We start from the raw sequence: 22743 nt of genomic DNA on the forward strand, positions 1-22743 counted from the left end.
TGTGGGTGTGTACATGCGTGGGTGTGTGTGCATGTGGGTGTGGGTGTGCATGCGTGGGTGTGTACATTTGTGTGCCTGTGTATTTGTGGGTGTGTACGTTTGTGTGTGGATGTGTGCAGGTGTGTGTGCATTTGTGGGTGTGAGTATGCGTGTGTGTGCATGTGTGGGTGTGCATGCGTGGGTATGTACATTCATGTGTGGATATGTGCACGTGTGTGTGGGTGTCCGTGTGTCTGTGGGTGTGTGTGCATGTGTCTGGGTGTGCATGTGTGGGTATGTGTATTCTAGTGTGGATACATGTACGCGTGGGTGTGTCTCTGTGTGGGTGTGTCTGTGTGGGTGTGTCTCCGTGTGGGTGTGTCTCTGTGGGTGTGTCTCTGTGGGTGTGTCTCTGTGTGGGTGTGTCTCCGTGTGGGTGTGCGTGCATGAGAGTGCACACGTTGCTATCTGGCTCTGAGCTTGCTGAGTCAGGGCCAACCCTCTGATCACCCTCCTGTAGCTCCAAGAAAGAGGGCATTTCTTCACCCTCCCCGCTGTTCCTTCCTGGGTTTGGGGGCAGCTCCCCCGAGAGCTCAGGGACCCACCTTTCCTGCAGGTGTCCAGGCTCCTCTGCCTACCAGTGGGGTGGCGACCATCACCAAGGTGTGAGGGGTGGGGGGACCTGCCTGGGGGCTGATCAGGTTGCTCCCGGGAAGCAGGGACTGGAACCCGGGCTTGGGCGGGTGGGCTGCGGCGTGCTGACCTGTCTGTCATCGCAGGCGCCGGCTCTGCAGCAGTACCGCACTAGCGCCGGCTCCCCGGCCAACCAGTCTCCCACCTCGCCAGTCTCCAATCAAGGCTTCTCCCCGGGGAGCTCCCCGCAAGTAAGGGGCGCCGCCTCCCCCTTGGCCTGTGGGCTCCACACTCGTCTTGTTCATGCCCTGTGTGTTCCCTGCCCATTGTCTGTCCTCTTGCATCGCTCCTCATGCATGTCCTCATACATCCCATCCCGTCCACGCCATCGGACCTGAGCTGTGCACCCACCAGGCTGCACCAGGGCAGGAACCCCACAGGCCCCTTCCCAGGAGCCACCAGAGCCTGCCTCTGCTGAACACTAGGTGGGGGTGTGCGTTAGTGACGTTAGCGATGGCTGTGGCCCTGCGGTGGCCCTGCCTGGATGTCCGCATTGAGTGGCCCAGGGACAATGCCCTCCACACCCAGTGTGCCACCCAGAGCGTGAGCTGGAGCTTTAGGGCCCCCCCCGATTTGGGGGTGCAGCTGAGATGGCTGGCCCGTCCGCAGGGAAGGCGCTGACTCTGCAGCCCTGCTTTCCCCTTCACCCCATAGGCTGCTGTGTTTCTCCAGAACCACTGGCCCAGGAGGCTTCTCTGAGCCGCTCTGCAGTGTCTCAGGGCCCTTGCCCCCATTCCACAGACGGGAGACTGAGTCCAGCCTCAGACCTCACCCATCAGCCCTGGGTTTTCCTGCTGCACCCAGCACCGTAGGACCCTGGCTTGCTGATGCCCTAGCCCCTCCCAGGTTCAGGTTCCTCGGAATGCCCCTTCGTTCTGCCTGGCCGGTGGAAGCAGCCAGCCTGGTTCCCCACTCAGTCTCCTCGTGTTTTACTTGGATATCAGGTGTGGCCAGTAGACCCCACATTCCATCTAGAACATTTGTCCGGGAGAAGGGGTGCCCACAAGGCCAACATCCAGCCCCCAACTTTTTTTACCCTAGCAGCAGAGCCTCCCCAGAACCCCACTATCCTGGGACCATCTCAACCCCGAAATTTCACCAAGCTGAGAAGCCCCTAGCAGCCACTGCTGTGCCCAGGGCCCTGAAGCCATCCTTGTCCCTTGTAGAGAGGATGCTCTCGTCCTACTTCCCAGCTAGATAGAAGAGTCGCCCCTCCAGGGCTGAGGTCGGACTCTTGTCCCAGAGCAAACCGTGAGCGCCACAGACAAGGACAGTGAAGCCCCTCTGCCCCCATCTCCAGCTCTCACACATGTATAGGGACATCTGCCCCATCAGCCAAGGGCCATCTGGGACCACTGCCTGTAGCCCTGTGTTCTGGAGACGAGTTGGTGGGCAGCAGTGGTCTCGGGGAGGCATGGGGGTCAGCCTGGTGTCTGCGCATGCTTGGTCTGCCCACACCGGCTCTCTGAGCTCTCGGGCTCTGGCAGCGTGTCTGGTCTCGTCATGTGGTGCTGTTGGGGTTGGGGCTGGAGGGGCTGGAGAAGCGGCAGGTGAGGCCTGTCCCAGGTGGGCAGCCTAGGTGGGGCTGGTTCCTGAGTGAGGTCCCTCTTGCGTGTGTGACGGGACAGGACAGGAATTAGGGGTCGAGCCAGTTTCTCTCAGGAGAGAGTCGCTGGAATGGTTGGTGAATTTTTGGGCCCCAAGCCAAAGCGGGTTAGTCTGCTGGGCAGCGAGCAGATGGCAGTGTTGTCAAGCCCATGTCTGTGTGTCTGGTGTCCGTCGTGCGCTGATGCGGGAGGCAGGCGGCTCACGGAGGTGTAGGGACATCAGTATGGGGCTCTCGGGCAAATGGTTCTAGGTGGAGCCCAGACCTGCCTTCCCTCTGCACTGGGTCTCCGAGGACTCACCCATCGGTCCCACAGGCCCAGACCACCCCACACCCGCTGTGCCCTGCCTTGAGTAGGCACTGTGTGCACCCCAGCCAGGCCCTGGGCCGCAGGCAGCTACCATTTGGTCCAGTTTGTGACTCTCTCCCGACTTCAAGCTCACCTTTCTGGCAAGCCCTCATGGCAGGCTCACAGGGAAACCTCAGCCTGTGTTCCCCTGTGTATGCCGGGCCTTTTTGAGCCCAAGCCCACAGGGACAGGATCAGGCGCTGTCCTGGAAGCCTGGTCTCACCCCACACCCCGAGCCCCAGGACAGACCCAGCTTGGGACCAGCTCTACGGCAGCCAGGACATTACCTATTTCCTGCCTCCCTCACCTCGGGCAAACCAAGCCGCAAGCTTGCGGTCCTTGTTTCCAAAACCCGAAGCCGTTGATTTTTAGGGCCAAGATAGCATTTTTGCCACACGTGCTGGCCCTTCCTTGGCTCATCTTTTTACCTCTTCTCTGGTGTTTGAGTGGGATGTCCAACCTCACAAGCCCCCTCGCCCCAGGGTGAGCGTGTCTGTCTCTGTTGTCTGCCCACTGACCACCAGGAGCAGCCGGTGGGTTTGTGGCCGGCCCCTCTCTGGGATTGAGGCCGGAGACTCCGGCGTTGGGATCTTCCTGGAACAAAGGGGATCGCTCTAGAACAAAGCTCAGATGGGGAGCTCCAAGGGAGAGGGCCAGGGCCTTGGGTCTGTGGAGACATTCACCTGGATGCCTTACAGGGCACATGCCTTTAGCTATAGCTCTGAGAATGGCTGTGGGGCAGTGGCTTCCTGGGGACACCAGCCAGAGCTCCCAGCCCCCTGGATGCTGCCAGGCCTCCAGCAGCCGCAAGGTCACACTGCAGCTGGGGTTCCCGAGGCCTCGTCCACAGCCACCCTCTCCTCGCCTCCACACCCCAACCAGGCCTCATCCCACCATCTCTTGGGCACGGGCTCCAAGTGTCTCCTTTCTAGCGTCTCCACCACCCATAAGGTCCCCCAGCCCCCTGCTCCTGTCACAGGGACAGCCCCTGTCACCCTGCCTCTGAGAGCCCTGCTGGCCTCAGATAGCAGGAGTAGGGCCCCAGATCCCGCAGGCCGGCAGCCCTGGGCAGGAGCTCTCCCTGTGCTTGTCCTGTGCTCTCTCAGCTGGTGGCTGGCTCTGCGCGCCCATCTTGTCCATGTACGTGGCCTGCGTCGTGTCCTTTGTCTTCTGTCAGGAGTCACCAAGTGCACTTTCTGTCCTGAATGTAACGTCTGGGCACTTCCCGCCTTGGCCCCGGTGACAGGTTCTCCTCTGGGGCCTGTTGGGTGGGGGTTCCTCATCCCTGTGGCCCCCAACTTCCCTGTGATGGAAACGGAGGCTCCCTTACCCAGGCTTGAGGAGAGGAGATGGGGATGGGGCCTTGGGAAGGGGCTTTTGGGTTGCAGAGGCCTCCCAGGGGCAGGTGGTGGAAAAAAGTCATCCAGGATTGGGGGGCACTTCTGGAACCCCAAAATAAGCATCATCATCAGCCTCTTGCCGTCCCAGGCGCCGTCTGGGAGGTTCCAGGGACCTCTTGTCTTCCAGCCGGGCTTGGGAGGTGCCGACTTCCCGCCTGGCCTCGGGCCGTGACCACAGCAGGCCTCTCTTCTGTCTGCAGCACACTTCCACCCTGGGCAGCGTGTTTGGGGACGCGTACTATGAGCAGCAGATGGCAGCCAGGCAGGCCAATGCTCTGTCCCACCAGGTGAGCGGGCGCCCAGGCTGCCAGCCAGCCGGTGCCCAGGACAGATGCTTGCTGGGACCCTCGCTGGGACCCGGGCCTTGCGAGTCAGAGCTGCACGTGCTCGGGGGGCCCCTGCCTGCCCCTCGGCTTTGCCCCTTGGCCCCCGCCCCGTCCCATCTGCGGGCTACAGAGGCTGAGTCCCCGGCAGGGGTGGCCTAGCGCTGCCTCCCCTGGCATCTGTGCCTGCCCACAGAGCGGAGGCCGAGGGCAGAGGGTGAGGAGGGGCAGGCAGCAAACGCCGGGCCAGACAGGGATGGGATCGTGGCTGTGGATGCGGCGCCTCGGCATGGACCGTGCACGCGGGTTTGCCGGGAGGTCGTGCTGGCTTTGCGTGGAGGCCAGGATCGGGGGCATCCAGGGGGCTTGGTGGCAGCCTGGAGCTGCTCACTCATTTGCTCATCCATTCATCCATTCATCCAGCCAGTCTCCAGGGTGGCGGGGAGGCCCCAGGTGGCGGGCGGAGCGGGGTTCGTGCTTGGCAGCCTGGGTGCCGAGCATCCTGCAGGGACAGAGTCCCCAGCTGCCGGCAGGCCAGCCACAGCAGCCAGGGGCCTGGGGTGGCCAGCCGGGCAGGCCCGCGGTGGCCCTCACAGCCCGGTGTGCCTCCCTTCCCAGCTGGAGCAGTTCAACATGATGGAGAACGCCATCAGCTCCAGTAGCCTGTACAGCCCGGGCTCCACACTCAACTACTCGCAGGCGGCCATGATGGGCCTCACGGGCAGCCACGGGAGCCTGCCGGACTCGCAGCAGCTGGGATACGCCAGCCACAGTGGCATCCCCAACATCATCCTCACAGGTGAGGCCACGCCGGGGGGCGCGTGTGCGGTGCCCCAAGGGGCCTCAGCCCGTGTGGAGATAGCCAGTGACTGCTGTCTGCAGCAGGAGGGTTGACAGGGCTGGGGCTGTGACCCAAGCTTGGTGGGGGCCCGAGGAGGCCACACCCCATCTCCCCCGAATTTGACTCACTCCTGGGCTTCGGGCCAGGCCAGGCCAGGGAGATGCCCCTGGACCAGACATCCCGTTCATAGGATAGAGACGGTCACTCTCCCCTCTCGGCGGCCTCCTGTCTGGCTGAGCAGCCCGAGTAAAGGTCAAGTAGCCGGGTACACGGTGCCCACTGCCCAGGCCACTGACCTGTCAGCTGAATGTGCACCAGGCTTAGGGACGGCTGTGGGGTGGGCCCTGTCTGGTGAGCCCAGCCCGGGCAGCCAGCTAACAGGTCAGAGCCGTGATGCACCGTGACAACTGCACCCAAGCAGTCTGAGCATGGCGCCTGGGCTCCTGGGGACAAGCCAGCCCCGTCCTGCATGGCACGTATCAGGAAGACCTGGCTCCATCTAGCACAGAACCCAGACCCTCCCACGGCCACCCAGACCCTGTCTCCCTGATGAAGAAGGCAATTCCCTTATGAGTCAGGGCTGCCGGATTGAGGGTGATGCCCCCCCGGCAGTCCTCACTGGCCTCTTCCAGGCTGGAAGTGTCCGTATTTAGTGCCCCCCACTGTGGCCTGGGCTCTGAGTGCAGAATCCAGCACCTCCTTCCCACCCGACGGGTGTAGGCAGCAGTTGGCCAGAAATTCAAGGGTGGACGCGCCAGCCTCAGACTCAGGAGAAGAATCAGAATCTGACCCCCGCAATGGCCTCAAGAGCCCAGAAAGACAGGGCCTTTCAGACCCATTTCTCAGACCTGGAAACTGAGTGTAGGTGGAAGCCTAGGTTTGAACCCGGGTCTTTGCGGGGAAACTGAGGATTCCCTCCAGCCCTAGCAGCAGCTGGGTCGCCACGGTCACTCCAGCCTGCTTCTCAGTGACTCGTGCTGAGCAGACCTCATGGCAGAGCTGGGGAGGTCCCCGCTCCCGCCAGGTCACGCTGACATGCGTCAGTGACACAGCCCTTGGCCCAAGGCTTCTCCTTGGTGCTTCTGACATCTGGAGCTGACATCTGGGGCCAGACTGGTCTCTGGGGTCCAGGCACTGTAGGGTGCTGAGCAGCAAGATGCTGGCCCCTCCCCAAGTCATGACAGCTGGAATGTCCCCAGACATTGCCAGCAAACCCAGGGGACAGAGTCACCCGGTGGGCCTGCCTGGTCCGACGCATGGATGCGAGCGATGGAGCCAGGGCTAAGCAGTGCCTTTTGTCCCCACCCCATCCCCCAGTGACAGGAGAGTCCCCCCCCAGCCTCTCTAAAGAACTGACCAGCTCTCTGGCTGGGGTCGGCGACGTCAGCTTCGACTCCGACAGCCAGTTTCCCCTGGACGAACTCAAGATCGACCCCCTGACCCTCGACGGACTGCACATGCTCAACGACCCCGACATGGTTCTGGCCGACCCAGCCACCGAGGACACCTTCCGGATGGACCGCCTGTGAGCGGGCACGCCGGCACCCTGCCGCTCAGCCGTCCCGACGGCGCCTCCCCAGCCCGGGGACGGCTGCGCTCCGTCCCTCGCCAACGGCCGAGCTTGTGATTCTGAGCTTGCAATGCCGCCAAGCGCCCCCCGCCAGCCCGCCCCCGGTTGTCCACCTCCCGCGAAGCCCAATCGCGAGGCCGCGAGCAGGGCCGTCCACCCACCCGCCCGCCCAGGGCAGGGCTGGGATCGGAGGCCGTGAGCCCCCCGCCCCTGCAGACCCTCCCTGCACTGGCTCCCTCGCTCCCAGCCCCGGGGCCTGAGCCGTCCCCTGTAAGATGCGGGAAATGTCAGCTCCCGGTGTGGCGGGCAGGCTCAGGGGAGGGGCGCGCATGGTCCGCCAGGGCTGTGGGCCGTGGCGCATTTTCCGACTGTTTGTCCAGCTCTCACTGCCTTCCTTGGTTCCCAGTCCCCCAACCCATCCGCCATCCCCAGCCCGTGGTCAGGTAGAGAGTGAGCCCCACGCCGCCCCAGGGAGGAGGCGCCAGAGCGCGGGGCAGACGCAAAGTGAAATAAACACTATTTTGACGGCTGTCTTTTATATTTCTGAGCACACACAGAGCCCTGGCGTCCACCGGGGCAGGCGCAGAGTGGACAGAGCATGCAGGGCAGTGGACCCCCCACGACCCTTCTCGCCCTGTCTCCATCCCCTCGAAGCCCTGCCTTACCCCAGGCAGGCCCATTGGTGGCCACCTTTGCCGAGAAGTGACCGGAAGGCCCTGTGAGGGGTCGCACGCGGAGGCAGGGGTTACCTCTTGGGGCTTTACAATCCGTGGCCCCTCCTGGCCTGCACTGTGGTCACCGGTCCTGTCATAGATGCTGTTAATTTAAGGTACAGGCAGAGGTGGCCAGGGGAGTTTCATTGTGTTTTTTTTTTCCTTTTAGTTTCTATTTACATTTTGGTTGTAGATGAGTCGCTTAATCTTTTAAACCAACACTTGCCTGAGAGCATGTTTTTATTTCAGAAATCCAACTTCACCTATTTTTTAAGCTAACTGGAAATGGAGGCCATGCGCCCCAAAGCAGCCCGCCACCCACCTGAGTCTAAGCAGTGAGTCTGGCTTTTGGGTTTCACCCCAAGTTATCTCAAAACAAAAGGGCTGGTCAGGCCGGGCAGGGAATTGTCAGGAGCTCACGGTAGGCAGAGGTGCCTCTGCCAGGGCCACAGAACAGACTTCCGGGAAGGGGCCTTGGCTTTTATTGAGGGTCTCTCGAAGACCCAGCCCCGCTGGCCTCTCCCAGAGGTGCCTGCTAGTCCTTAGAGTGTGTGTGCGAAGATGCCATGACCAGTAGCAGCCTGAGACCCCTCTGCCCCAAGAGTGTGGGGGACTGGCAGGGAGCGAGGGTCCCTGAGACGAGGACCATGGTCCTCCCTGAGAACCTGGGTGGAGCTGGCATTTCATCCCCTCTCCACCTGACCCTCTGGCTCCTAGCCCACGCCCCCTCTTTTGGGCAGCGTGGTCTGCTGGCCGCCCCTTCTTGGCAGCTCTGGGTCGTGGCAGGTGGCCTTGGAGACACACAGCAGTGTGCGTTTTAGTGGCAGGTTTCAGGAGCACCTCCAAGACCAGGGTGACAGGGTACTTGGGAGCTGTCCTGGACCCTCCATACCACGGGCCTTGCGAGGGAGGCATCAGGGCTGGCTTTGTTTTCTGCTGTTCTTGGAATAGGAACCGCTGTTCTGATCTCCCCAAAACTGCATTGCGGCTCTCGCTCGCCCCTGCCTGCCTGGCCAGCGCCTTCTGCTGAGTCCGTTTATTTGTGGTGTCATGGCCGCTGCTTTCACTGGGGTCCTGGGCACCCTGGCTTCTGTCCTCAGAGCTGGGTTTGATCCTAGCAACCATCCCTCTTTCTCTTTGCCCGGCAATGCCTGTGGCATGTGTCTGAGCAGCCAAGTGGCCACTCACAGGAGAAGGCTCCCTGGTCACGTTGCTCCTGCTGCCGTCTTGTTCCAAGGTGCGGGGGGGACACTGTCGGTCTGTCCAGGTCAAGGTCCCTTTCTCTTAACCATGACGGAGGCTGGGGGCAGACAGTGGGGACTTTTTTTTTTTTTTTAAGAAAAACTACATGTACATAGGAGAGTTTGATTACCATTAGACTTGTATGTAGGACTTTAAAAAAAAATGGCCTTAATAAAATTACAAGCAACCCCCCTGGATGCGGTTTTCAAAAGAAGGCATTGAGGACCACGCTAGGAAACCTCATTCCCCATCTGTCCAGCCTCCGGCGGGCGCCACTGCTTGTCCCCTGGTCTTCGGTGTAGACAGATAGGAGAGGAGGGATGCCCACCTCGGAGCATCCCAGGCCCGTGGCCCATTTTCAGCATCCTGAATCCAGATTCACAGTGACATTGTGTTAACGTGACGACCTTGGTCCATTATGGAGTTCTTCTTCCAACGAGAACCTGGTGGACCAAGGTCCGAGCTTGCCAGGGAAAGTGGGGCCCACACGAGTCCCTGGGGCCCAGCCAGGAGCCAGCAGCCAGGCGTCCCTGTGTTCCAGAAGGATTCATGCCCCTCCTGGACCTGGGCGGGCCTCCCAGGGTCTGTATCACGGCCTTTTGTGTGTGCGTACGTGTGGTTTTTTTAAATATCACTACTACATATTCTTGAATTGCCAAGACTTTCTGAAACAAGACAGCTTAAGGGAATCAGCCTTTTGCTTTGTGATGTGAAAATACTGTGATTTGACGAGCCGCTTCCTGAGGGGCAGGCCCATGTGGGGAGGCTGCGGCGTGACATAGACCCGCCATCTGTGTCCTTGGTCAGGCCCGGATGCTTGGTCTACGCTGGGTTAGAGGCTGCTCTCCCCACGCACCCATGTGCTCATGGCTTCTGCAGACCCTCTGCTGGGCACACCGGTCCTCTACGGCAAAGTTCAGCCAGGGCTCTCCCTCCTGAGAGCGTGGCATCCCCACCTTCCTGTTTCGCCGACGTCACTCCCCAGGGTGGCAAGTCTTGCAGGCAGAGGGTGTAGCCCAAGTTCAGCCTCTCTCTGTGCCCTCCAGAGAAGAGGGTTCTTTGCCCCTGTCAGGGCCCTGCTTGTGGGTTTTTGGCTCTGGGGAGGAGAGTGTTGGCATCAGTGTGTTTGGCCTGATTTATTCAGGGGGCCAAGCTCCTGGGAGGACCCCTAGCCAGGAGTGCCCCCCATGTTCATCCATCCCTCCTGCTGGGGCTTGGATGTCAGGCTTGGGGGCTGTGAGCTGGGACCTCGCCTGAGCCCGGTCAGGTGGGACAGGAGCCTGCCAGAGGCCCATGGGGGGCCAGGCCGGGTGGCTTCTATTTAATTTTTTAGAGATGGGGTCTCGCTGTGTTGCCCAGGCTGGTCTCGGACTCCTGGGCTCAAGGAGTCCTCCCTCCTTGGCCTCCCAAACTTCTGGGGCTACAGGTGTGAGTCACTTCTGCCCAGCATCCCAGGCCTGACCAGCCTTGGCAGGACCCGTCCCTAGAGGGGGCTCTGGTGCCTCCCTTAGGTGGGCCTTGAGCTGGTTTTTAACCAAACATCCTTGCAAACTCGGGCTGCGACCTGCTTCCTGAGTTTTCTGTATTTCCAAGGAGCCCTCCAACCAGGGAGAGGCTGGTGGAGTAAGGTCCAGCGGTATTCGGGGGTCCTTTGTCACCTCGCCCTGAAAACAGCAGCTCCCATAACCTTCACTGGGTCCCAATGGAGCCGTCTCAGAGGCCGAGGGGCCTTCCGTGTGGGGGTGGGGCGCAGGGGCTCTCAGAGCAAGGGCCACAAAGCCAATGGCACAGATGTGCCCCTGGGCCTGGCCTGTCACCTGCATGTGGTGCTCTGGGCCAGGGTGTGCGGGCACCAGAGCCTTCCCTACACAGCCTAAGAGCAGGGGCAAGACTCGGCCCCTTACTCACCCTGGAAGGCCTGCCTGGGCTACATGGACACCTGGGTTTCTTTCTACCCCCATTCATCATGGGCCAGGGGCCTCCATTTCCTGGGGGGTCTTGCGGCATGTGATTTGGGAGTCCCTGGGACGTTCCCCAGCCAGCTCCACCTGAGCCAAGTGTCCTGTTCCCTGTGGCCCTTGGCCTTCCAGGGTCCTGGCCAGGCAGGGGTCAGGCACCCCATACCCTTCTGCGTGGCACATGTGTCTACCCACCCCCACTGGCCACAGACACCATTCTCCCCCTAGGAGCAGGAGGTGGAGTAAGTTGTACCCCCAGGTCTGGGTGCTGGGGAGTTCCTGAGGGCATGGGTGGGGCAAGAGTGAGTGCCTCGTGATCCCAACCTCAGTTTCTCTCCTGTCACTTCCTCAGACCTGCAGGTCTCAGGGCCCCCGGCTCCTCCTGGGCAGGATGGGGGGCAGGGGCTGGGCCTTGGGGTGGTGCTGGCTCTGACGATTCCAGAGGCTGTATCCACCCTCTGGGCTCCTGGCCAGCATCCCACCCCCAGGAGCCAGGGACAGGTGGCGTGTGTTGGGGTCCGGGGATGGCCCCCATCTCGAAGTGTTCTGGAATTTGGGGGCAACCCTTGCCCAGCCCAGCCATCAAGCACTTCTGACCTCCTGTCCCCCAGGAGGGGACTTAGCCATGGCCTTGGCCAGCAGGCCTGGGGAGGGAGGGCTTTGGTAGCCAAAGTCCACTGGCCCTGCCGTGCCCCGAGTAGGAAACTGTCCCCTAGGGGCTGGGTGGCCCCACTGATATATGCAAACCCGCCGGTCCGAGCCCTGTTCCTGCCTGTGCCCCTCTGTGCCCAGGCGGCTCTCCCCCAACCCCAGCATGTATACTCTGCCACGGACGTCCCGTGGGCCGTGATTGTGGGCGGCCACAGTGGGCGGGGGCAGGCGGCTCAGGGCACACTCGGCCGTCCCTGCCCCATCCTCTGGCGTGGCCGCTTTTGTCTTTGTACCTTTGCATCCTTTGTAATGAAACGTAATAAAAATCCAACGTTTTCGTCACTGGCTCTTCCTCTTTTTTCTGAGCCCCTCCCTCCTCCCTCAGGGATGACACATGGGCGTGGCAGGTGCACTGGCAGGTGCCTTAGCCCTTCCGAACACACACACACACCCACACACCCCAGACCAGGCAAGGGAAGGGATCCACAAAGCTGGGACAACTGCGAACCTGTCCCCCAGAATCCTGGGGCGGACACCGTATCAGGGGTCTCAGCTCTTCCATGGCTGGCATCCAGGCCTGTGACCATGAGGTGTTGGGTCGTGGAGGCGGACCCAGGGGCCTCCCCAAATCCCAAATCACAGTTGGACAGTCCCTGGCAGGCCACTGGCACTCAGCAGCAGCTGCAGCACTGAGGCTTTGGTTTGGTCCCTGGCCCGACCCTCCCTCAGAGGCCCATCCCTACTGTCTCCATGCAGCAACAACCACAGCCGCCACTCCCCGCACACACACTTTATTTTGTCCTCTCTGAGCCCTTCTTGCTTCCCCCTCAGGACGGCCACCCCTTGGGGCTGGGTGCAGAGCCCCCATCCAGCTGCGGTGAGGGTGGCTGTCATCTGGCGGGTCCTCACCCTGGTCCCTAGGCTCGCCGCAGCTGATGGGTCTCATAGTCCTCTGGGATGGTGTCTGCAGGGAGAGGGCGGGTGGGTGAGGGCTGAGAAGGCCGGCAGGGCCTGTATGCAGACTCCCCGCTCACAGCCCGCCGGCCCTCGGCTCACCATTGCAGCGGTAACGTAGGTTGGCCCAGATGATGTTCTCCTGGGAGAAGCAGAAGACCCCCAGGCGGCCACCCCGCATGGTTGTGTCCAAGACCACGTTGCTGTCGGCCACCAGCTCAGGGCCCTCATAGAATCGCACCCTGAGGGTGAGACATGGTGAGGGGTGGGAGACCTGGGCCAGACCCTTCCCTCTCAGTGCTTCAGTGGCCAGCCCTGGAAGATGGGTACCCCTGACTGGGCTGCACTGGGAGCAAGTGAGGCCTCTGCCCTGGGCCTCAGTTTCCTGGTGTGGTGGACATCAAGGGCCCTGGACATAGTTGGTGCTAAACAGAGCACCTGGGCTTGCTAGCAGCATGGAATGGAGACTGAGAAACGGACTGGGTGAGGCCCCATTTCTAGCTGGATACACACTGTGTGCTGTGTACTGGCCAGGGTCTCGCTCTGTCACCCAGGCTGGAGTGCAGTGGTGCAATTACTGCCGCCTTAACTCCCAGACTCAACTGACCTCAGCCTCCCTAGTAGCTGGGACCATGGGCACGTGCCACCATGCCTGGCATTTTTTTTTTTTTTTTTTTTTTTTTTTGAGACGGAGTCTTGCTCTGTTGCCCAGGCTGGAGTGCAGTGGCCCGACCTCAGCTCACTGCAAGCTCCGCCTCCCGGGTTCACGCCATTCTCCTGCCTCAGCCTCCCAAGTAGCTGGGACTACAGGCGCCTGCCACCGCGCCCGGCTAATTTTTTGTATTTTTAGTAGAGACGAGGTTTCACTGTGTTAGCCAGGAGGGTCTCGATCTCCTGACCTTGTGATCCGCCCGTCTCAGCCTCCCAAAGTGCTGGGATTACAGGCGTGAGCCACCGCGCCCGGCCTCATTTTTTTTTTTTTTTTGAGACAGTCTCACTCTTGTCATCCATGCTGGAGTGTAACGGCACAATCTCGGCTCACTGCAACATCTGCCTCCCAGGTTCAAGCAATTCTTCTGCCTCAGCCTCCTGAGTAGCCGGGATGACAGGCCCCCACCACCACACCTGGCTAATTTTTGTATTTTTAGTAGAGACGGAGTTTCAACATATTGGCCAGGCTGGTCTCAAACTCCGGACCTCAGGTGATCCACCCGCCTCGACCTCCCAAAGTACTGGGATTACAGGCATGAGCCACTGCGGCTGGCCTAATGTTTTTCTTTTTTGTAGAGACAGGGTCTTACTATGTTACCCAGGCTGGCCTCGAACTCCTGGGCTCAAGCGATCCTCCCATCTTGGCTTTCCAAAATGATGGGGTTATAGGTGTGAGCCACCACGCCTGGACCAGCATGGTTTCATTCTAACTGCCCTGTATCTTTCCTATTGTATAGATAAGGGGACCAGGGTCACACAGCCCCTGCCTGGCCAGGGCACTCCCACCTGGGCCTACGTGTCCCCAGCCCAGCCCACCGCAGAGGGTGGAGTCCCCACCTGATGTAGCCCACTTGGGGCCGGTGCTGCAGGAACCAACGATAGGACTTCTTGTCCTTCCAACCCACGTTTCGCGGGTCCTTCCACAGCAGCCGCACCTGGGACTCTGTGTCTCCTGTATGCCACAGAGCGTTCCGCAGCTGTTCCCCGGGGCCTGTGGAAGACTTCACAGCCTGCCAATACCCAGGAAAAGTGGTCAGAGACCTCGCGGGCCACCGGAGCCCCCCTAGACACCTTCCTGGAGAGACAGTTGGGAGCAGCAGGTGGTGGGCGCCTGGGGGGGGTCTGGATGAGAGACCCACAAGGAAGCCTTCTTCAGGGGCCAAATGGCAGCTTGTGGATAGGTCATAGGGGGCAGCAGTGGTCTGCAGGTTCATGAGAGGATTTCGGAGTCTGTGGACAGGTTCAGGGTCTGGGAGGATGGGGGACTCTGCAGAAGGACTTGGAAACTAAGGAAAAGTTTAGGGCTCTGCGAGAGGGTTTAGGGTCCATAGGAAGACTGGGGGGCCCTGAGAATGTTTGAGAGCTTGTGCAAGGGACTGGGAGGATTTGGGGACTGCAGGAGCCCAGAGGAGGGCTGGGACAGCTCTGAGGTCCATAGTATGAGGCTGCGGGGCTGGGGGGCTCTAAGGGCTGTAAAGGGTTGTAGGGAGGGGCATGGGAGGGCATGAGGACCACAGAGGTCAGGCACAGACGGCCCTGGCACCTTGAGTTGGATGCCGGGCTCGGCCACAGCACGGAAGGGGTTCGCCTGCCAGTATGTTTGCTCCATCTGCTTCCACATGACCACGTAGAAGCTGGAGCTGTCCTGGTAGCCAAAGATGAAGCCCGCATAGTCGTCATCCGTGACCGTGTTCACATGGAACGTGCCCTCGAAGTCCACGCCATTGAAGGCAGTGTAACCTAGGGATGGGGAGAGAGCAGTGGCCTTTCCGAACGCCAGCCCCAGCCCCGGGAACCTGGCACCCAGAATCCAAACCTGCCCCCTGGGTCCCGATCTCCCTGCAGACCTGCACCATCCCCACTCACGGAGCCCAGACTCAGCCACGCCCCCATCTACCATTGGCCACGCCCCTCCAGAGTCCAGCTCCACTCGGCCCCGCCCTTCCCGAGCCCGCCCCTCCTCTGGCCCCCCGCGCCTTCTCGGCCTGGGCCCGCCCATATAACCCCGCCCCTCTGACCCCGCCCTTCCTGAGCCCGGACCCGCCCCCTTCTGGCCCCCTCCATTCTAAGCCCGAGCCCGCCCCTTCTCTGGCCCCTCTCCCTGAGTCAGCTCCGGGCAGGATTGCGCTGCTCCCCGCTTCTCACCCACAGCCAGGCCTGGGTCGCTGTTCATTGTCTGCACGATCTCTCTTCCCTGATGGGGGTCAAAAAAAGGAGGGCCTCAGGCTGGCCGTGAAAGCCCTAGGCACCCCGTCCTCAGCATAGGCCTCACTGCGGGGGTTCTAGGGTCCCATCACCCCCCACGTGGACCCCACTCCCACCTGGTTGAGCACCACCCAGTTGGGGTCAATCTGCGCGTCACCCTCCGGGTCCAGCACGACGGTCTGGTAGGCCCGGAAGTCGGTGAGGGTGACTTCAGCGTTCTCCGGACACACGTCGATCTTGTCTACCACCTTGTCTGCATCAAAGTCGTCCTGGCACACGTCGCCCACGCCGTCCCCTGAGAGGTGGGAGACCTCCTTGGTGGGCTCAGTTCAGGGCCCGCCCACCGTAGACCCCACCCCAGGAGCCCCCACTGGCCTTGCCCCCACCACAGGCCCTGCCCCCGCCGTACTGTCCGCGTCCTCCTGGCCGGGGTTAGGCACCAGGCGGCAGTTGTCCCGACTGTCAGGGACTCCGTCATTGTCGTCGTCGTCGTCGCAGACATCACCCTGGCCGTCGTGGTCTGAGTCCTGCTGGGCGCTGTTAGGCACCGTGGGACAGTTGTCCCGAGAGTCCTGATGTCCGTCTCCATCCCTAGAGTGGATAGGTGGGATCCAGAGACAATGAGCTCTCCAGAGCGTTTTGTCAAAGGCTACCCGGACGCCCACCCTGGGTGGCCTCCTTACTGGTCTTGATCGCTGTCACAAGCATCTCCCACAAAGTCGTGGTCCACATCCGCCTGCGGGGGGCAGCATGCGGGGGTCCACAATCAGACAGAGGAAATCAGAAAGCCTCCCACCCAACCCAGCCGCACAGCCAAGGTCCTCCTGACCCCAAGGAAACCCCCACCCCAGGCTGCTCAGACTGGGAGGTCATTTCTCTGGCAGTGTGAAATGCTCTAAGCTGGGCTGTGGGCTGGGTAATCCAACTTGCAGTTCACCCAGAGGGCTTACCCAGCTGGAGTCTGGCCTGCCCTCACCTGATCCGGGTTGCTCTTCTGGGGACAGTTGTCACAGGCATCCCCTATACCATCGCCATCACTGTCCTTCTGGTCTGAGTTGGGTACCCTAGGGCAGTTGTCGGCCTGGTTGCGGATCCCTGCAGAAATCCACGGGACCAGAGCCCCAAGATTGGGACCAGGCCAGGATGACTTCATTAGGATGAGACCAGCCTGAGGCTGGCCTGGAACAGAGTCCCAAGTTCATAGAAGCTTTTTTTTTTTTTTTTTGAGACAGTCTCATTGTGTCACCCAGGCTGGAGTGCAGTGGCATGATCTCGGCTCACTGCAACCTCCACCTCCCGGGTTCAAATGATTCTCCTGCCTCAGCCTCCCGAGTAGCTGGGATTACAGGTGTGCGCCACCACGCCCAGCAAATTTTTGTATTTTTAGTAGAGACGGAGTTTCACCACGTTGATCAGGCTGGTCTCGAACTCCTGACCTCATGATCCACCTGCCTCAGCTTCCCAAAGTTCTGGAATTACCGGCATGAGCCACTGCGTCCGGCCCACAGGAACTTTAAGAATGGATGGTCCCATCCAAGGAAAGGCTAGTGAGGGGGACGGGCTCTCACTCCCAGGGTGGCTCAGCTGGGTGCCCGTGTATGCCACCCTGAGCCCCTATGTCCCCATCTGTAAAGTTGTCACCTCCCAGGTCCTAAACCCCAGGCTCGAATCTCTGTCCTCTTAATTCCTGCCTGTGGCATTTGACACAGGGACCACCTTCCCTTCCAAATATTCCTGCCTTTTTCCTGGCCTTGCAGCCTAGCTTGCATTTTTCTGGCGCGCCACCATGGTCTTTGGTCCAGGGCACCCTAGTCCAGCTTACCCTACCCAGCTTCCAAAAGCAGCCAAGCCCGGCCCCGGAGCCGAATCCCGCCCTTCGGTGCCCGCCGCCTCTCCTCGCCCCCCCAACCCCCATCGAGCTCACGGTCGCCGTCGATGTCGTCGTCGCACGCATCGCCCCGGCCGTCCTGGTCTGTGTCCTTTTGGTCGTCGTTCTTCTGGGACCGGCAGTTGTCGCACGCATCGCCCCACTTGTCCTCGTCCGTGTTGCGCTGGTCTGGGTTCCGCACCAGCGGGCAGTTGTCCTGGATGACAGGGTGGGTTAAGGGTGAGATCAGGTCGGGACGGCAAAGGTCACACTCCTCAAATTCCCAAATCTCCGAGGTCCCGTCTCCTCCGCAAGGAACCTTTCGCCCCTCCTAGACCACGGAGGCCACGCCCCTCATCCAAGCCACGCCCCATCCCACTTCCCTAGGCCCCGCTCACAGCTCTGCCTTTTCTTTTTTTTTCTTTTCTTTTTTTTGAGACGGAGTCTTGCTCTGTCTCTAGGCTGGAGTGCAGTGGCGCGATCTCGGCTCACTGCAACCTCCGCCTCCCGCGTTCAAGCGATTCTCCTGCCTCAGCCTCCCGAGTAGCTGGGATTACAGGCGTGCACCACCACGCCCGGCTAATTTTTGTATTTTTAGTAGAGGAGGGGTTTCGCCATGTTGGCCAGGATGGTCTCCATCTCTCGACCTCGTGATCCGTCCGCCTCGGCCTCCCAAAGTGCTGAGCCGTAGATCTACCTTTTCATTGGGGACCCCGTCCCCGTCGGCATCCGGATCGCAGGCGTCTCCGATGCCATCGCGGTCCACATCCTCCTGCCCTGAGTTGGGCACAGTCACGCAGTTGTCCTGGGGGCGGGCACAGAAGGTGTGAGGGGCGTGGTCATGAAGTCCCGCCCTCCCTCCTGCCCGGGCCCGCCCCGCTCCGCCCCCACCCACTTTACGGCATTGGCGCTCCGGGCAGCGCAGCTTCTCGTCCGGGAAGCCGTCCAGGTCAGTGTCGCGACCACAGAGGATCCCGTTGCCGGCCCAGCCGACGGCACACTGCGGGAGAGTGTAAGTGGGTGCCCTGGAGTGGCAGCCCCCCAACCCCACCTCACGCCCAGCCCGCCCGCACTCACCACGCACGACCGCGAGCCATCGCGCTCCAGGACGCAGTCTGCATGCTCATGGCACTCGCTGGGCGAGCCGTCGGGGCAGAAGCGCTGTGCGCGCCGCTGGCAGCCGGACGCCTGGTCGCCCACGAAGCCGGGCTGGCACGGGCCGCACTGGAAGGAGCCCTGCGCCCGAGCCGCCGGATGTCAGCGCAGGCCGCCCGCCGCTTGCCCCACCTCCCGCGATCCTTTCTTCCTCCCCAGCGGGCCTTACCCGGGTGTTGATGCACACGGAGTTGGGGACGCAGTTATGTTGCCCGGTCTCACACTCGTTGATGTCCGTGCAAACCTAGGGAAGGGGAACTCAGAGGTCACCACCCCACGCAGACACCCCCGGACCTCCCACCTCCTCCACACTTCCTCCGCATCCTGCCTCTCCCCTCCATCCTGCCCCAAACCGATCAGCCCTGGCGCAGCGGACCCCTCCTCTCCCCACGCCTTCCGCTGGAAGGAGGCTGGAAGAGGAGTTTACTGGTAAACAAAATGGACGCCCCCTTCCCTTCTGCTGCAAAAATGGGGCCCCCACACCCCTCACCTGCTTGTTGGCCTTGGCGAAAGCCAGCCCCACGCCCTCGTGGGTGGGGCCGCTGTATCCCGGCGGGCAAGCCTCGCAGCGGAACCCCGGGCTGGTGTTGATACAGCGGACTCGGGGGAAGCAGGGGTGGGCGTTGCACTAGGGGAGGAGGGGCCACAGAGGGTCAGAGGGCTTCGAGCTGGGCCCTGGGGGCCGCACCTCGCAGTGTCTCGGATGTGGAAAGTTCAATGGCCATATGCCAGTGCTTGGAGCCGTTCGCCACGTGAGATGGAAGCAATTGTCGCAGGGGTCAGGCACGACTTTGCCTTGATGACGGCAAGGGCGCCACCGGGAGAGGAGAGGAGAGCGCCTCCAGCGGGCTGTTCCCTCATGGGCGAGGCGAGGAAGCATGAGGGCGGGCATCCCCAGCAGAGGGGGGCAGGGGTCGTCGGGGCGTGCGTGCCCGGCGGTGGCGGGGGGGTCTGGGCGTGCGTTCCCTGGCTGTGGAAGGGTCGTTGGGACTGGCGATCCCCTGCGGCGAGGACGGTAGCTGGGGCGGACCACCCCTGGCGGTGAGGGAGTCGTCGGGGCGGGCGTCAGTAGCTATGGAGGGGGTTGTGGGGGCGGGCATCCCGGGTGGTGACGGGCATGGTCCTTGGGTTGGGCGTTCCCCCGCGGTAAGGAGATAGTCTGGCCGTGCGCCCCCAGAGGTGAGAGGCTCGTCGGGGCGAGCACTCCCAGTAGAGGAAGGGGTCTCCCGGGCGGCGAGAGATTGGGGGGCGGTAGAGGAAGTCATCAGGGCGGTGGAGTGTCGGGGCCAGCGCACCTCGTTGACGTCGGTGCAGTGCGAGCCGTTGCCCGTGAAGCCCGCGGGGCAGGGGCCGCAGCGCGCGCCGCTCTCAGTCTGGATGCAGGCCACGCCGGGGAAGCAGAAGCCGGGCGCGCAGTGGAGCAGGGGCCGCACGCTGGGTAGGCCGGTGCGTACTGACTGCTGCATCCCTGCCGGTGGGGAGAGTGGGGGAAGGGGCGGGGCTGATCAGGGGCTCGCCCGGGGGCAGAGCCTATCATGGCCACGCCCCGGGGCTGGAGGCTTCCCCTTCCCCCTCACCCCCAGCCCCGGGGCGGCCCGAAATCCTGCGCTCTCCGCGATCCCGCCCCAGAGGCTGCGCGCTCTGACCGCAGAGTCTCCCCGATCTCTCTCTGAGTCTCTATCCTGCTTTTCTGCCCCGTGGCGTCTCTCACTTCCCCAAAACTCTCGCACCGCCTCTGTCTCTTTTTGTCTCTGTTTCTACCCCCACCATTCCCGTTCGTCTCTCCGCCTCTCCGTCAGCCTCCATCTCCTTCCGTCTGTTTTCCTCCCCAGCTTTCCCTGGCTCACTGTCTCTGTGTCTGTGTCTCTGTCTCCCGTCTCTTCTCTCTCCCGACCGCCCCGCCGCGCTCACCGCACGCGTCACACTCCATCACCGTGTTTTTCAGGAACGTGATCTCCCTGACCTGAAGGGGTGGGGTGGAATCAGCGGGGTCCCAACCTCTCCTCGTCCCTCGGGTCTCCCCTCTCTCTACCCCGAGGTCCCTTTCCACAGCCTCTTTTCGCCGAGGACTCCCTACCCGCCGACCCCCTTCGCTCCCCATCTCCTCTCCACCTTCTCGGGTACTTCCTCTCTCCTCGCTGGGAACTGAGACCCCCTTCCGTTCCCTGGTACTCCCTGCCCCACATCCGGGCCCCGCACCTGCTGCCGCAGCAGCTCCCGCACGTCCTGCAGCGCCGCGTTGGTTTCCTGCAGTTCCCGAAGCATCTGCGGGCCCAAGTCTGAGCCTGCGGCTAGAGGGGACCGGGTGAGGCGTCATGGGGCAGGGGAACCCCACCACCAACTCCCACCGTCGCAGCGAACCCGGACCTCCGACGCCCCACTGCGCTCCTCTAGTCTCGGTCCCGCCACCTGCTTTCTGCGCCCGGCACGTCCCCTACGAACAGTCCGTGAGCCCCAAACAGCCTGGATCCCGGGCCTCTCACGGGTCCTACAGTCCGTTGTGGGGCCGTGGGCACGGCCCGGGTGCTAACGCGGCTTACCCAATGGGATCTGGCTCTGTCCGGATGCGCCGAGGGCAGCCAGGGTGAGCAGAAGAACGCAGGCGGTCCTGGGGGCCATGGCGGTGGCGGGGAGCTGGGTGGCTGCTCACTTTCTACCGCCCACGAGGCCCGTGGGGCCTATTTATCCCCAAGGCACGGCCGGCCCCAGGGACGGCCCACCACAGCCCTGCCCAACGTCCCAGCCTCAAGGTAAACAGATGGCGCTGGCCCCTGCGTTCAAGTCCCCGCCCGGAATGCCCCGCGAAGTCGCCCGCGGCTGAATCCGACATGGTGGGGAAACTGAGTCCCGGGGTCTGTGGAGAGAGCTGGTGGGGCAGGGAGTCAGGGGGTACTGCCCCCACTTTCATTCACTGTGTGTGTGCGTCTGTGTATGTGTGTGTGTGATGGGGTGTGGCTATATCGCATCCTCTTGCTTCAGTCTCCCATGTAGCTGGGACTACAAGCGTGCACCACCAAGCCCAGCTAATTTATTTTTATTTTTATTTTTAGAGACCGGGTCTGGCTATGTCGTGCAGGCTAGTAGTCTCAAACTCCCGGCCTCAAGCTATACTCCCAACATAACTGGGATTACAGGCTCCAGCCATAGCATTCAGCTCATTGATTGATTGATTGATTGAGTGCTTGCTGTATGCCAAACCTGAGTTCCAGTTCCAAACAAGGCAGGCTCCATGGCCATGCCCTCAGCTCACACTTGGGGAAACTGAGTCACCAGTGTCTGAAAAAATAGGCCCACCCACTATGGATCAGACTGACTGGCCCTCCACTCCTCCTGAAGTGCTTCAAAACTGGGTAAATTGCGGGGCGCGGTGGCTCACACCTGTAATCCCAGCACTTTGGGAAGCCAAGGCGGGCAGATCACCTGAGGTCAGGAGTTCGAGACCAGCCTGGCCAACATGGTGAAACCCCATCTCTACTAAAAGTACAAAAATTACCCAGGCGTGGTGGTGGGCGCCTATAATCCCAGCTACTCTGGAAGCTGAGGCAGAGAATCGCCTGAACCTGGGAGTTGGAGGTTGCAGTGAGCCGAGATTGCGCCACTGCACTCCAGTCTCTGCGCGACAAAACCAGACTCCGTCTCAAAAAAAAAAAACAAACAGGCCGGGCGCGGTGGCTCACGCTTGTAATCCCAGCACTTTGGGAGGCCGAGGCGGGCGGATCACGAGGTCAGGAGATCGAGACCACGGTGAAACCCCGTCTCTACTAAAAATACAAAAAAATTAGCCGGGCGTGGTGGCGGGCGCCTGTAGTCCCAGCTACTCGGAGAGGCTGAGGCAGGAGAATGGCGTGAACCCGGGAGGCGGAGCTTGCAGTGAGCCGAGATTGCGCCACTGCACTCCAGCCTGGGCGACAGAGCGAGACTCCGTCTCAAAACAAACAAACAAACAAACTGGGTAAATTATGCCTGTGCCTCAGTTTCCTCCCTTGCACAATGGAGGTAATAAGTTAATAATTATTAATTAATGATTAATAATAATGATGATCATGATGATGAATGGAAAATAGGGGAGGGGCAGTTGAGACCGGGGACTCTCAATTTTCTTGCCTCTGTCCAAGGAGGCTGCTTCTGGCCCCAATGCTGGAGGGCTGCAACTGACTCCCTCCGACCCAACTCATTGCTGATGTTCCCTCCCCTCCCCGTGGTCCCTCCACTGGTGGAGGAGGGGACAGCATTCAGGATCTTGCCCCACCCCCTGTCCAAGGGGACAGGCCCACTTGGTTTTCCAATCTGTGCAATGGGGTGTGAGGCCCCCATCTGGGGGGGAGCAAGTTAAAGCGCTCTAGCAAGGGGAGGTCCGAGGGTGGAGGCCGGGGCTTCTGTTTGTCCAGGCTGTGCCATACCTTCCAAACTCTGCTCCAGCTGCTGTGGGAACAGCCTGTAATAAAAATAAAAGTTACTGCTAACTGCCCAGCCACACTCTGGAGCTACAAAACCCCTTAACCTCCTGGAGTCAGTTAACCCTCTCC

At 61.5% G+C, this 22743-nt stretch overlaps 2 protein-coding genes across 5 annotated transcripts in view; one reads left to right on the forward strand and one right to left on the reverse strand.

The window, feature by feature from the left end:
• CRTC1 (CREB regulated transcription coactivator 1) overlaps nt 1-11667 on the forward strand; it is a 100080-nt gene extending 88413 nt beyond the window's left edge. For 2 of the 3 annotated variants that reach the window (XM_055236456.2, XM_055236455.2), the window contains 4 exons: nt 759-863; nt 4228-4314; nt 4969-5149; nt 6509-11667. In XM_055236456.2, coding sequence (XP_055092431.1) covers nt 759-863; nt 4228-4314; nt 4969-5149; nt 6509-6720 — 585 coding nt within the window. In that variant the 3' untranslated portion in view covers nt 6721-11667. The remainder of the gene's footprint in view (nt 1-758; nt 864-4227; nt 4315-4968; nt 5150-6508) is intronic. The other variant, XM_055236457.2, reaches the window with a different exon arrangement.
• A 433-nt stretch (nt 11668-12100) lies between these two features.
• Nucleotides 12101-20946, reverse strand: COMP (cartilage oligomeric matrix protein). 2 transcript variants are annotated; one of them, XM_055238124.2, is made up of 19 exons: nt 20758-20946; nt 20417-20502; nt 20129-20180; nt 19513-19685; nt 18708-18845; nt 18387-18461; nt 18140-18298; nt 17958-18062; nt 17760-17867; nt 17120-17279; nt 16172-16290; nt 15879-15931; nt 15605-15786; nt 15312-15490; nt 15136-15184; nt 14534-14730; nt 13828-14000; nt 12382-12521; nt 12101-12289 (listed from the first exon to the last, which is right to left on the reverse strand). In XM_055238124.2, the coding sequence occupies exons 1-19, from the start codon at nt 20834-20836 to the stop codon at nt 12243-12245; spliced, it is 2274 nt and encodes a 757-aa protein (XP_055094099.1). In that variant the 5' UTR covers nt 20837-20946; the 3' UTR covers nt 12101-12242. The 2 variants fall into 2 exon arrangements, with proteins under 2 accessions (XP_055094099.1, XP_055094100.1); XM_055238125.2 differs by lacking the exon at nt 20758-20946 and adding an exon at nt 20585-20689.
• Between the last annotated feature and the right edge of the window lie 1797 nt (nt 20947-22743).

This window comes from Symphalangus syndactylus, chromosome 13 (genome assembly GCF_028878055.3).
Source record: "Symphalangus syndactylus isolate Jambi chromosome 13, NHGRI_mSymSyn1-v2.1_pri, whole genome shotgun sequence".
Classification (NCBI taxonomy): domain Eukaryota; kingdom Metazoa; phylum Chordata; class Mammalia; order Primates; family Hylobatidae; genus Symphalangus; species Symphalangus syndactylus.